Source organism: Pomacea canaliculata, linkage group LG7 (assembly GCF_003073045.1).
Source record: "Pomacea canaliculata isolate SZHN2017 linkage group LG7, ASM307304v1, whole genome shotgun sequence".
Classification (NCBI taxonomy): domain Eukaryota; kingdom Metazoa; phylum Mollusca; class Gastropoda; order Architaenioglossa; family Ampullariidae; genus Pomacea; species Pomacea canaliculata.
Window position 1 is genome coordinate 24,374,162 of NC_037596.1, and position 14,134 is coordinate 24,388,295.

Sequence of the window (14,134 nt, forward strand, 5' to 3'; positions counted from 1 at the left end):
ATCTGCATATATAAAATAACCCCTGACACACACACACCCTACGCACTCATATTTGCATATATATATATAATCCCCCCCTCCCTCATATCTATATATATATTTAATGCCTCCCAACACACACATCTCTGCTTATATATGTAAATCTCCCCACATACATATATTTGCTTATAGATATACTACCCACATCCAGACATGCATATACTCATATTTACTGATATATAAATATGTAAACCTCCCCCCTCCACACACATATTCTCTTAATTCTTCTAGTTTACCGTCCTAAGTAAACAAACTTAGCTCATCTAATAAGGGTCTGTTTATTTGTTGATTAGAGTTAAATAGATAATGAAATTACAAAGTATGTAGAGCCTTTCATTTCTAGGGTTTAATTTTGTCTACATGTTTCTTGTACACGTTTTGTACTGTAGGTTTGTTTTGCAATACTTCATGTGTGGTGCATTCAGCAAACATTTACAAGCGCCTTACAAATTCAAGTATTAATATTATGGATAAGTTTACTTTGTTTTTCATTGGAGTCTGAAATCAAGTTGCTGTCGATAAATCCAAGTACTTAAGGACATTCACAGGCCCGATGTGTCTGCATGTCTTTGTCTTTTCCGCACAACCTTGATCCGGCAATGAAATTCCTTTAGGGGCTCGCCGATGCAAACCATTGGTGATTCTCGCCACAGTACTAATAACAGTCGATTTGTCTACATCAGTGAATTCTCCACACCCTTCTTGAAAGTTTGATATTTGTGGCAAAATATCGTAAAGTGATGAGCACTTGTAGTGAAGATATTAGTGTGCCTTGCCGACTGGTGACAGCGATCTCGCATGCCACTACAGCGGTCATCGCTAGAATGTTCTCTCGGCTAAAATGAAGTTTGCAATACAGTTTTTAATTCATCCAACACTTCAAACGGGTGCGATCTGTCACCAAACACCCGATTTCGTCTCGACAATACACGTTGTTGCTAGTAAACACAGTGACGGCCGCCATTTTTCCGCCCGAATAGCGAGTTACACAGCCCCGGGGCCGCCGATAACTTTATACGCGAGAAGCCAGACCGGAAAGCTTCTCCGGGCTCTCGTGCATACGAATTTTTCGCTCCTATCCACCCGGATGAGCGTTATTACCGATTAGACCCCTTCTCCGGTCTACATGCATACGGGGCCAGGTCCGTAAATCAGAATTAAACTTGAGCAAATAATAAATCTTCACAGGCTTCACTTCATCTGACAGATGACCGCTTCAGAAACTTTGAATCGAACTCATGTAGAGATCAACATCAACAGTCTGTCCGTGACAATATCACAATACAATGGATCTCTCCTCACACACTGTAGGTAGCCAAACAAAACATGTATCGTAAAGAGATTACAAACAGTAAGAGAAAAACAAGTTCGTGGTTTGGTCGATCGGTCATCTGAGTACGATGGACCAGATGCTACACCATCACCATATCTGTGATTTCGATTGCATTTATTATTAAATATTTATAGATATATGTATGTGTAATGTGTTACCATTCATTCTAAATAGTTACAATCTCTCATTCAAATTTTCAACGAATGTTATTATTATTTTTAATAGACGAGCGTCCTTCGTTAGGTTTCAAATTTTAAAAAAAGGAAAGCAAAGGGAAATACTATTTGTGTAATATTACTGCCACGTTGTCACTCGTAGCTTGTGTTCTCGTCAATGATTTCCACACAACTTCGATTTGAGGTTGAGCATACGGTCATCTGCCAATATCAAATAAGAAGTCTAGTAAGCATTAATTATCAGGATAAATCCTGACATATGTCTGGTTACTTATACACAGACTATATAAACTGTCCTGCAATCTTCCTAAGACACACATACAGAGCTCAAGCATTCTTGGTTCTGCTCACGTCTCTGCACTTCGAGTGGTAAGTAGATTTCAAATAGTAAAAAAAGGTGAATATTTTTACTAGCACCTAAAACTACAGATAATAATGTGTTTACTCATTTCTTACCTAAACTTTAACACAGTCAAACAAATTTAAAATAGTAGAAGTCTTAAGGAATTATTTATATTTTGATTACTTTATTTTAAAGGTTGAAAAAATCAACTGGTCAGTTCATTTTTGTGTTTGAAAGTAGGCGCAGTGTTGTTTATCAAGCGCTATATTGACATTTGTTACATGTTACACAATTAGGCATGGATTTGTACTCACGAACCAAAAGTCAGAAGAAAACAGTAATATTTAAATTTAAATGTATGCTATAATAAAATATATGCCTGTATTGTACATTTTAGTTTGTATACATTTTATAAATATTTTTTTTCTTCATGTCGAGTTTTCGATCTACTTTCCGATTTGTGAAAACTCCGTCCCATTCATTTACAGTCTTTTAGTTGATTTTGCGACAAGACAACAAAACATATATTCGCTAATATCTACACCCCGAAAATGTACTTAAAATTCTCTTTTGAAGTGAGTATCACAGATAATTTTTTTGATTGTCGATTAACAAATATATATATTTTAAAATAGCAGTCGAAGTTTCATTAGCGGTAAGTTACACAAACGTCTGGGGTTACCGTAGAGTATGGGCTAAATGTAATAAATGTTTACATACATTTTCGACACCAGAAAACTTATACTACCTTTTATACATGCATTTATTTGTTCCTTGAGTGGTTTACTCACAGAAGATTACGCTGGTCTGTCAGAGTCCCTAAATAACATAAAAACTGATATTTTTCGCCACATAGGTTATGTTGTGACTACTTGTCAGTAGTATTACATGGACCATCTGGTTTTTTTTTATTTTTCTTTTACAATCACAATACTTTCTTTTCTCCTCGTTTATTCCTATTTATAACAACCTTTCTTATAATAAACTTACGTACCGACATTTAAATACTACTACTATTGAGAGACGTGAAAACACTTTAGAATAAACATTTCAATTTGTCTCAACATCAATCCAAAACAATCATAACCAATTTGTCATATTATAATGAACTCATTTATTAGAGCGTTTCTTTATAATATTATTTATTGTGTTATTAAACTAATCTATACCTACCTTTTTATGTGATTTTTAAGCTTCTCCATAAACATATTTTATGTTATGATTACTGTCTTATCTCTAAAGTCTTTCTAACTTTTTTATAGTCCGCTTTTGATGTCAAACAAAGTCAATGTCCATTCTCAGCAAAGGTACCATGACTACAAGGAAATAAGTAAAGATACACTTATTATTTGATAATATAATCGCATTAGTAATGAACACATTTCCGCGCAAATCACGAAAACGTGCATTTCAGAAAGTGTATCGATAAGAAACGGTTTACCAAAAAAAACAAACATCTCAATTTTACATTTATTGTCTTACTACCCACTTTGCAGATTAATTGGATCAGAATGAAAATTGTCATCCTATTCGGACTTCTTGCCACTGCGTTCAGCCAACAGATGTTACATAAGGGGTAATAACTCATGAAAACAGATAAACATTTTACTTTCTCATAACCGATGTAAAAAATCGAAAATGTGTTATGTCTGATCAGATATTGTAATGTGCACAAATTGAAGGAAATACAGCAGGAGCATTTAATTAAATGTTTTAAAAACATAGGTATAAAATTTCATTTATTACAGAAACTAGTTTTAAGAAAATGAAAACAAAACTAAAAAACAACTAAATATATATGTGTACAAAACACATAAGAATATGCAAAAAACAAAGTGTAACTTAGTAGCAAAATTAGCAAAGTCAATTTCGCCAACTGTCATAATATCATCAAATTAAAAAATAACTTCATTTGTTGATACTTTCAGCTTTTCCAACGATGATGAAAGAGAGAATTTCAAAATATTCGACCATGACCTCGATGGCATTATCCATCTGAGTGAACTGTTCACTGTGTTCAGGACAATGGATACAAACGGTATATTCTCGATTCTTTCGTGTTCGTTGATGTTTGTTTCACTGCTCTTTGGTGTTTATGTCAACTTACACAAATTTAACACGAGATTAAAAAAAAAATTATCAAATTTTCCAGATGATGGAGTGGTCAGCCTTCAGGAGTTCACTAATGTAAATCCTGAAGATCTTCCTCCTCTTCAAGTTCAAATTTTATTTAGCTTTATGGACAATATGGACTCCGCACTCGATGATGTGGTCGATTCATCGTTCATATGCGCATATTTCAGCCTCTTGGATGTGGACAGTGAGAATTACTCCTTCTAAGTCAGTTGTGTCTGGCCTAGAAATAAAACGTATTAAATTATAATTTTAGAGGTTTTGGGGCAAACATTAAGAAAAGAATTTGTTTTTTACGCTCATTAATGTTTTAAATGTTGTTGATCTCTTTAAACTCTGTAGCCTTTAAAACATTTTAGGTGGATGTTACCCTGCCTAAACATCTCCATTATATTTATCTTTTCAGACGACAGGAAAGCAACTCTAGGAGAATATAGAAACGTCTCCCAGCAGGTAAGCTGACCATATTCTAAACATTTAGTGGTATACATACTAACAAAAAAATGTAATTAGATAAAGAAACTATGTAAAATAGTAAACTACAATACCTTATTAAGAAAGATTACCTTTTGGGAAGAACAGAGATAACATTTACTAGTAATTTTCCAAGTTAAAAGCAAAATAACCCATTCTGCAGATTGTAACATTTCTTACCAGGACAAGATCATCTCCAACGACTGCTAAAAACTGCATAAAATCTGTATTTCTGAAAACTAAAGGTTTAATGAAAGTCCTTAAAAAATAAATTACTTTTGGGGTATTTACTTGTAAATTACTGTAAACTATAGATTCACGTAAAGACAATAAAAGCGAAAACCAAGTGGTTAGAGTTGTGGTGTCCTCACAAAGTGTGGACTCTCTCACCTCACCTTCCTACTACCCAAAAAGGTAGGGGATTACCTAAGACTTACCTCAAACACGATATATGATTGAATATTATTAAAAATGCATATGTGATTGTAAGTTTTATTTGTTTGTTTTGCCAGGTGCACACCTACTTTAAGAAAGAATTGAAGGACATCGCGGGATGTTGACAATCTGTTGCAATGATATGCACAGAAAACTCTAAATAAATGCAAATTTGTCGACAATATAACAAATTTTTTGTTGTTTATTAATTGTCTGTTAGTGGCGTGATGTTTCAATGAACGTGTTTTGCTTTTCAATCTCTGTTGCTAGTGATTTTAGTTTTGTTTTACTTCTCTTTCGTGACTTTGATGTCTCGCTTCCCTTTTATTCCTTGCATCTGAAGTTTTTATGTCATGCTATGATGGTAGCTGGGCTTAATGAGAAAACCAGTTTTGCTAAAATATTTTAAACGGGTTACGGCATCAAGATTTTTTTAGCATTAAAGGCAGAAACACAACTTTGTCATTTACAATATATTTCATAAAAGAAGTAGAAAGATAAAGAAAAATTAAACTTTACAGCGGCACGTCTATGCTGATATAATTAGGCTTATACAAAAAAAAAATTAATTTTGCAAAAATAAGCAAATAAATCTTTCATTAAACAATACATTTTGACTTCGTTATCTTACAAACGTAATTTTTTTCTGCATGTGTAGATACAGGCTGGACTATAAGTTAAATACTAGGAGACGAGATTAAAGAATATCAATGCACAATAATAAAACATTATTTATATTACTCGACGATCTGACATTTGTATCTCTCTTGATGACTTTAGTGGGCTTTCATGATAGCTAGCTGTCAGTTTAGACAACAGATTTATATTTGTCAATAAATTCTCAAAAAAGAGAGCAGAAGTGGTAAATCAGAAATGTATTGTATAGCATTCAAGGCTACGTTAGAACCATGGGACACATCCATTGCAATGGTTTCCTTTGCACAATACAATCATAAACTGTAACAATATCTTTTGCTGGAGCACATGATCCAATATGTATACCTAAATCTTCAGTTTCTAAAACATGTTTTGATACATAATTTCTTCAAAAAAGATACAACAGAAGATATTCTGTATCTTCTAACGAGACTTTTTTGGTACTCTTGGTTTATTAATTTGTTTCTTTCTCGATAGATATGGACTTAGCATTGTCACAGAAATAGAAAAAGTAGTGTTATAAAAGAAACGAAGTGTATATATTCTTCTCAAGTCACTTCCGATCGCGTTTTAGGAAAGAAAACAGTTTACCATTAGTAACCATCGTGAAGTTAGTTGGATCGCGGACATGGTATATTCGAGTCAAAGGTGTTAAAAGTTAACTGCATTCGATCTGAACATTTTTAGCAGTCACTATCCTGTCATTGTGTCCGAAGACAAGTTAAAAAGGAATTTCTTGTAGACGTCAAAATAACACAATCTTGAGTAAAAACTTATTTAGTACAACTAGTCAGTTCACCACTGAATATCGCAAACTACATTTAATTGCAAACATATAATTGTGTTTTTTTTTTCGCTCTGAACACTGAATAACCAACAACTACTATCAAAAGTTATAAATGAGGCGTAAAATCGGCTAAAAACCATTTGTGTACAGTGTTGTGTGCAGATTAAACGTGGAATGTCTGTTTCTATCATTTTAAGCTGTCTGAAAACGAGTTAATGAGCGTGTACCTGACACTATGGTGGATAAACGTAACCCCAGACCAAAAAGGTATTTACTTCCCCTGATGCGCCATGATTAAAGATGCAAAGGATATTCGCTAAAAGTAGCATGAAGTCAAAAAAATAACAGGAAAAGCAGTTGTCACAGTCATTTACCGTTGATATTTACCACCGTTATGATTGACTTTGACAAACAGATATGATAGAAAGAATAGTAGGTGTGTCACGTGACCACTGCGAAGCCAGTCGAACCTCAACTGAGCGCAGACCATACACAGAAATCCAAAGACAAAATTCACATAACAAAACAAAACTAATTTATTAGTTATAAAAATAATACTGATAGGAATCAAAAATCAAACATTCCAAACTCTCACATGAACAAATATAGATCAGCGCGAGCAATCCAACAAACAAAAAATAAGTAAATTAAAATAAGACAAAACAGTTGCCCTGTGCACAGGTGAGTATCAGTCACCGTATATACAATACATCACCCGCATGCACTGCGTGGTGACAGTTTAGAAGTCCGTTGAATTGGAACCAGAACCATGGGTACTCTAAAATTTGTAAGTTTTATTATCTTACAATGTTTTAGCCCAGTTTATTTTTTGTCCTATAGTGCTGATTTCAGTAAAACAGACACAGGAAAGTGATTTGTTTACTACTACGTGGTTTTATCATAGTTTTCCGATGTTTGCCAAAGTATTAAGAGATAAAGTATTAGATACAGTTGTCAGAGTGGTTTGCTTCGGGATAGTGTGTGTCAGTGTTTACTAATGTAATATTTGCAAAGATTCGAAAAACAGTTTCACTTTCAATTTATAATGATTTGGGAATATTCAGGAGGATTCGATTAGCTCGAGAAAGGATTCAATCTCTTAGTTCTTAAGTTTACTTTCTTTAACAAATCATGCAACAAATCATGATCGAAAAGCCCACAACAAACAAACAAAAATACCAAAGGCGTTACACATAGCAACATTACAAGTTTCCACACAGTCAAGTACAGATGCAGAGAGATTTATCTGAATACTTCATTACAAGACTGAGGGCAGCACAGTTAAGTATCAAGGACCTTTAGAGATGAACCTGACAGCAGCCTCAACAGACATGGAATAGTTTAAGGAGATACGTACAACATATTATATTATTTTTTTTATATTCTTAGATCGGTTTATGTATAAGATTATGAATAGGTATATGGATGTTGTGTTAGTGTATGCCTGCATTTGTTTTTAAATATGTACAACATTTATAAACAGGCTTGCGAATTATTTAGAACATAAATCCTTTTCAGTTTATAACACATTCAAAAACATTCATAATTGTAATGTGTAATGAAGCTAACCAGTTGCTGTCTAAGATTGTTAATATTCCAAAGAATATATTTCTAGGTAAATGTACATGTTGCAATATGTGTAAGTTGTCATTTGAATAACTTGATTAAAAAGACAATGTTGATTAGAATTAACAACATCAAAACACTATAAAGTAATTTTACAATTGATGATACGATAAGGTAAAGTGCACTGGTTAGGGTCTTAAGTAAGATTTTAAACTCGTAAATCATTTACTTGTTCAATATCTGCCTTTTTACAGTTAAATAAATTTTTAAAGATCTATTTAAGAGAAACATATCCGACATCAATTTATTTTTGAGCTGTGGTGGCTATTGACTGAACAAGTGTCACTTATCAAATTAAAAAAAATAAATTGTACATTTTTACGTAAAAAAACAGTTTGATTTTATTTTTCATCTTATACAGTACACACCAACTTATTTGTAGTGAAGTCAGCAGAAAGATATGTTTGAGCAATGGTGACTCATAGAAAGCAGCCAGGACAAACTTTATCCCTTGCTTCTGAATCACCAGGTCCGTAAATCAGAATAAAACTTGAGCAAAGAATAAATCTTCGCAGGTTTCACTTCATCTGACAGATGACCGCTTCAGAAACTTTGAATCGAACTCGTGTTGACATCAACATCAACAGTCTGTCCGTGACAATATCACAATACAATAGACCTCTCCTTACACACTGTGTGTAGCCATACAAAACATGTATCGCAAAGGGATTACAAACAGTAAGAGAAAAACAAGATCGTGGTTTGTTCGATCGGTCATCTGAGTACGATAGACCAGATGGTACACCATCACCATATCCGTGATTTCGATTGCATTTATTATTAAATATTTATAGATATATGTATGTGTAATGTTTTACCATTCGTGCTATATAGTTAAAATCACTCATTACAATTTTAAACGAAAGTTATTATTATTTTTAATAGACAAGATTCATTTGTTATGTTTTAAATTGTAAAAAAAGGAAAGAAAAGGGAAATACTATTTGTGTGATTTTACTGCCACGCTGTCACTCGTAGCTTGTGTTCTCGTCAATGATTTCCACACGACTTCGATTGGAGGTTGAGCATGCGGTCACCTGTCAATATCAAATAAGAAGTCGAGTAAACATTAATTATCAGGATTAATCCTGACATATGTTTGTGGTTACCCATACACAGACTATATAAACTGTCCTGCAATCTCACTAAGACACAACCTGGGCTCAAGCATTCTTGGTTCTGCTCACGTCTCTGCACTTCGAGTGGTAAGTAGATTTGAAATAGTAAATAAAAGGTAAATACTTTACCTAGCACCTAAAACTACAGATAATAAAGTCATTTCTTGCTAAACTTGAACACAGTTAAACAAATTTAAAAAAGAATTCAAATTTTTCATTTTATGCGTAAATTAACGAATAACAAAGAGAGAAAAAAATGAAACCTTCTGGAATCGTTTATCCTCCGATTACTTCCCTTTAGAGGCTGATACAAATCAACCAATCAGTTATTTTGTTACGTTTGAAAGTAGTCGAATTTTTGTTTACCAAGCGCCATATTGACATTCGTTGCCGATTAGTCAATTGGCTCTGGATTTGTACTTAAAAAACTGAAATTCAAAATTAGGCAGTAATAAACTCAAAAGTACATTTAAATCAAATATATGCCTATTTTGTACTTTTGTGTGAGGATATATTTTATAAATATTTGTTCTTAATGTCATCATTTCCGATTTTTGAATTCTCCGTCCTATACAGTTACTGTCTTTTCTTTGATTTTACGTATATTTGATAAAATTTACACCACGTAAATCTATTTAAAATTGTTTCTAAAGCATAGTATCTTCTATAAATTTTTAATACTAATTTAATTAATTTTTTTTTAAATGCCAGTCGATGTTTCAATAGTAGCAACACGCCTTTGCGTTCACTAGGTGGTCAAAAAAAAAAACGTGCAGAAAATGTCTCTAAAGGAAAAGGTTTCGAAAAATAACAAACAAAAAAAAAACCCACATCACAAATTTACATTTATTTTCTTACTATCCACTTTGCAGATTATTTGGAACAACATGAAAATCCTCTTCTTATTTGGGTTTCTTGCGACTGCGCTCAGCCAACATCTGTTACAGATGGGGTAATAGCTTATGAAAACAGCTAAACATTCCACTTTTTTATACGAGATGTACAAAAAGCGAAATTGAGTCATGTCGGATCAGATATTATAATGCTTAAAGACTCGAGAAAGAGTAAATAAATACAGTAGGAGCCTTTAAATATTTTTAAATCGTACTTATAAAATTTTTGTTTATTATAGAAACTAATTCTATAATTGCGAAGATCAACTAAAACACAGATGTGTACAAAACACACACCAACAGGCAACTATACAAACAAAATGTCACTTCGCAGCTAAATCAGCTTAGTGCACTTGGTCAACTTTCATAATATCAACAATTAAAGAAATATCTTCATTTGTTGATACTTTCAGCTTTTCCAACAATGCGACAATCGAGAATTTCAAAGTATTTGACAAGAACCTCGACGACATTATCCATCTGAGTGAAGTGTTCACTGTGGTCAGGAAAATAGACAGAAACGGTAACTTTTTCATTATTTCATGTTAGTTAATTGTTATTTCACTGCTCTTTGGTGTTCATGTCAACTTAGAAAAATTTAACACGAGATTAAAAAATGTTATGAAATTTTGCAGATGATGGAGTGATCAGCCTTCAGGAGTTCACTGATCTTTCTCCTGCAGATCTTCCTCCTCTTCAAAATGAAATTTTCTTTAACTATATGGACAGTCTGGACTCCACAGTCGACGGTGTAGCCGATTCATCGTTCATATGCACATATTTCAGCCTCATGGATGTGGACAGTAAGAAATCCTCCTTCTAAATCAGTTGTGTCTCTCCTAGAAGTAAAACATACTACATTATAATTTTAATGTTTCAAATGTGTTGATTTATGTCTACTGCTAAGCGGTAGTAACATTTTTAGGTGCATGTTGTCCTGCCTAAACATCTCGATTGTATTTATCTTTTCAGACAACAGGAAAGCAACTCTTGGAGAGTATAAAATCCAGCAACAGCAGGTAAGCTCACCATACTCTAGACTTTGTGTGACATAACATACTAACAAACAAGAATAAATACATAAACAAGTTATATAAAATAGTAAAAGACTATATCTTATCAAGAAAGATTTCCTCTTGGAAAAAAAGAGATGAGATATAACTGTAATTTGCCGAGTCAAAAACAAAATAACCCGTTTTGCAGCTGTTAACATTTCGTGCGAGACACGATCATCTGTAAAGGCTCCTACAAACTGCATAAAATCTCCATCTTTAAAAACTAAAGGTTTTATTAAAATCTTTAAAACATCAAACAACTTTTAGGGAGTAAATTGTAAATTACTGTAAACTATAGATTCTCGTAAAGACAAGACAAGGTATAGCCAAGTGGTTAGACCTCTGGTGTATTCAAAGATGTGTGGTGTCTCTACTCCACTCTCCTACTACCCAAAGCGTAGGGAATTACCTAAGCCTTACCTAAAAGACGATAGATGAATGAAAATTATTAAAAATGCAGATGCAATTATAAGTTTTATTTGTTTGTGTTGCCAGATACACGACCACTTAAAGAAAGAGCTGAAGGACATCGCGGGATGTTGACTGTCTGTTGCAATGATGTGCAAACGAAAGTCCAAATAAACACAGCTTTGTCGAAAATATAACAAACTTTTGTTTTTGTTTTTTTGTATTTATTGTGTCTTTTAGTGGAATGATGTTCAAGTGCAGGTTATCTGTTTTTAAACCTCTGTTGTGAGTGTCTTTAGTTTTATTTTACTTCTCTGTCGTGACTTTGGTGTCTCTCTAACCTTTCATTCCTTCATCTGAAGCTTTTTATCTATAAATATTTAATAATAAATGCAATCGAAATCACGGATATGGTGATGGTGTACCATCTGGTCTATCGTACTCAGATGACCGGTCCACCAAACCACAATCTTTTTTTTCTCTTACTGTTTGTAATCTCTTTACGATACATGTTTTGTTTGGCTACCCACAGTGTGTGAGGAGAGGTGTATTGTATTGTGATGTTGTCACGGGCAGACTGTTGATGTTGATGTCAACACGAGTTCGATTCAAAGTTTCTGCAGCGGTCACCTGTCAGATTAAGTTAAACCTGCGAAGGTTTATTCTTTGCTCAAGTTTTATTCTGATTTACGAACCTGGTGATTCAGAAGCAAGAGGTAAAGTTTGTCCTGGCGGCTTACTATGACTCGCCACTGCTAAAATATTCCCAGTCTGCTTCCTGTACTACAAGCAAGATGGTGTGTACTCTGTAGGATGAAGAAATAAAATCAAATTGTGTTTTTTACAAGTAAAAATGTACACTATAATTTTTTTAATGTGATAAAAGACACTTGTTAATTTAAATAGTCAACAGATCAGCTCAAAATAAATTGATGTCCGATATTTTTCTATTAAATTGATGTTTACAAAGGTGTATTTATGTGTAAAAAGGCAGATATTGAATAAGCTTATGATGAACGAGTTTAAAATCTTATTTAAGACCCTAACCAGTAAGTAAAACCATGAACACTTTGCCTTATCATATTCATCAACTTGTAACATATTCAAGAGTGTATTGATGTTGTTAATGCTTATACGAGTTCGATTCAAAGTTTCTGAAGCGGTCATCTGTCAGATGAAGTTAAACCTGTGAAGATTTATTCTTTGCTCAAGTTTAATCCTGATTACGGACCTGGGTTTCAGAAGCAAGGATAAATTTTCCTAGCTGCTTTCTATGAGTCACCATTGCTCAAAGAATATCTGTCATGCTGACTGCACTACAAATAAGTGGTGTGTACTGTATAGATGAAAAAAAAATAAAATCAAAACTGTTTTTTTTTGCGTAAAGAATGTACAATTTATTTTTTTAAATGATAAGTGACACTCGATCAGTCAAATTAGCCCACACAGCTCAAAAATAAATTCGATGTCGGATAAATTTCTATAAATAGATTTTAAAATTTATTTTAATTGTAAAAAAAAGGCAGAATATTGAACAAAGTAAATGATTTACGGAGTTTAAAATTTACTGAAGACCCTAACCAGTGCCACTTTACCTTTATCGTATCAATTCAATTGTAATTACTTAATAGTGTTTTGATGTTGTTAATTCTAATCAACATTGTCTTTTTAATCGAGTTATTCAAATGACAATCTTACACATATGCAACATGTACATTACCTAGAAATATTCATAGGAAATATTTAACAATCTTAGACGCAACTGGTTAGCTTCATTAACACATTACAAATTATAAGAATGTTTTGAATGTTTTATAAACGGAAAAGGATTTATATGGGTTTTAAATAATGCACGAGTCTGTTTATAAATGTTGTACATATTTAAAAACAAATGCAGGCATACACTAACACAACATCCATATTGCTATTCATAATCTTATACATAAACCGATCTAAGAATATAAAAAAATAATATATGCTGTACGTATTTCCATAAACTACTCCATGTCTGTTGAGGCTGCTGCCAAGTTCATCTTTAAAGGTCCTTGATACTTAACTGTGCTGCCCTCAGTCTTGAAATGAAGTATTCAGATAAATTTTTTTTTTGCATCTGTACTTGACTGTGTGGAAACTTGTAATGTTGCTATGTGTAACGCATTTGGTATGTTTGTTTGTTTGTTTGTTGTAGGCTTTTCGATCCTGATTTGTTGCATGATTTGTTTTCTTGTAATATTTACAATTTTACATCCGTTATAAAGAAAGTGAACTAAAGAACTAAGAGATTGAACTCCTTTCTCGAGCTGATCGAATCCAACTGAATATTCCCAGATCATTATAAATCGAAAGTGAAACTGTTTTTCGAATCTTTTTAAATATTACATTAGTAAATACTGACACACACTATCCCAAAGTAAACCACTCTGACAACTGTATCTAATACTTTATCTCTTAATACTTTGACAAACATCGGAAAATCATGATAAAACCACGTAGTAGTAAAAAATCATTTTCCGTCTGTTTACTGAAATCAGCAACTATAGGACAAAAAATAAACTGGGCTAAAACATAGTAAGATCTAAATAAAACTTAAAAAATTTATTTAGAGTACCCATGGTTCTGGTTCCAATTCAACGACTCTAACTCGGTCACCCCGCAGT

General features: G+C 33.1%; 2 protein-coding genes across 2 annotated transcripts; both read left to right on the forward strand.

Moving 5' to 3' along the window:
- Nucleotides 1–1,838: 1,838 nt before the first annotated feature.
- LOC112569525 lies at nucleotides 1,839–5,116 on the forward strand. The gene is made up of 6 exons (XM_025247336.1): nucleotides 1,839–1,917; nucleotides 3,388–3,467; nucleotides 3,820–3,929; nucleotides 4,044–4,211; nucleotides 4,431–4,477; nucleotides 5,011–5,116. Exons 2-6 carry the CDS (start codon nucleotides 3,403–3,405, stop codon nucleotides 5,056–5,058), a joined length of 438 nt encoding a protein of 145 aa, XP_025103121.1. The 5' UTR covers nucleotides 1,839–1,917; nucleotides 3,388–3,402; the 3' UTR covers nucleotides 5,059–5,116.
- Nucleotides 5,117–9,158: 4,042 nt separating this feature from the next.
- On the forward strand, nucleotides 9,159–11,671 carry LOC112569523. Its single transcript, XM_025247334.1, has 6 exons — nucleotides 9,159–9,208; nucleotides 9,994–10,073; nucleotides 10,428–10,537; nucleotides 10,650–10,817; nucleotides 10,987–11,033; nucleotides 11,565–11,671. Exons 2-6 carry the CDS (start codon nucleotides 10,009–10,011, stop codon nucleotides 11,610–11,612), a joined length of 438 nt encoding a protein of 145 aa, XP_025103119.1. The 5' UTR covers nucleotides 9,159–9,208; nucleotides 9,994–10,008; the 3' UTR covers nucleotides 11,613–11,671.
- Nucleotides 11,672–14,134: the final 2,463 nt, after the last annotated feature.

Coding starts and splice junctions, on each gene's coding strand:
- LOC112569525 (XM_025247336.1), top strand. CDS start 3,403: ATGAAAATTGTCATCCTATTCGGACTTCTTGCCACTGCGTTCAGCCAA. Junction 3,468..3,819: donor CAACAGATGTTACATAAGGG/GTAATAACTCAT, acceptor TGATACTTTCAG/CTTTTCCAACGATGATGAAA. Junction 4,478..5,010: donor ATAGAAACGTCTCCCAGCAG/GTAAGCTGACCA, acceptor TTGTTTTGCCAG/GTGCACACCTACTTTAAGAA.
- LOC112569523 (XM_025247334.1), top strand. CDS start 10,009: ATGAAAATCCTCTTCTTATTTGGGTTTCTTGCGACTGCGCTCAGCCAA. Junction 10,538..10,649: donor CAGGAAAATAGACAGAAACG/GTAACTTTTTCA, acceptor GAAATTTTGCAG/ATGATGGAGTGATCAGCCTT. Junction 10,818..10,986: donor CAGCCTCATGGATGTGGACA/GTAAGAAATCCT, acceptor TTATCTTTTCAG/ACAACAGGAAAGCAACTCTT.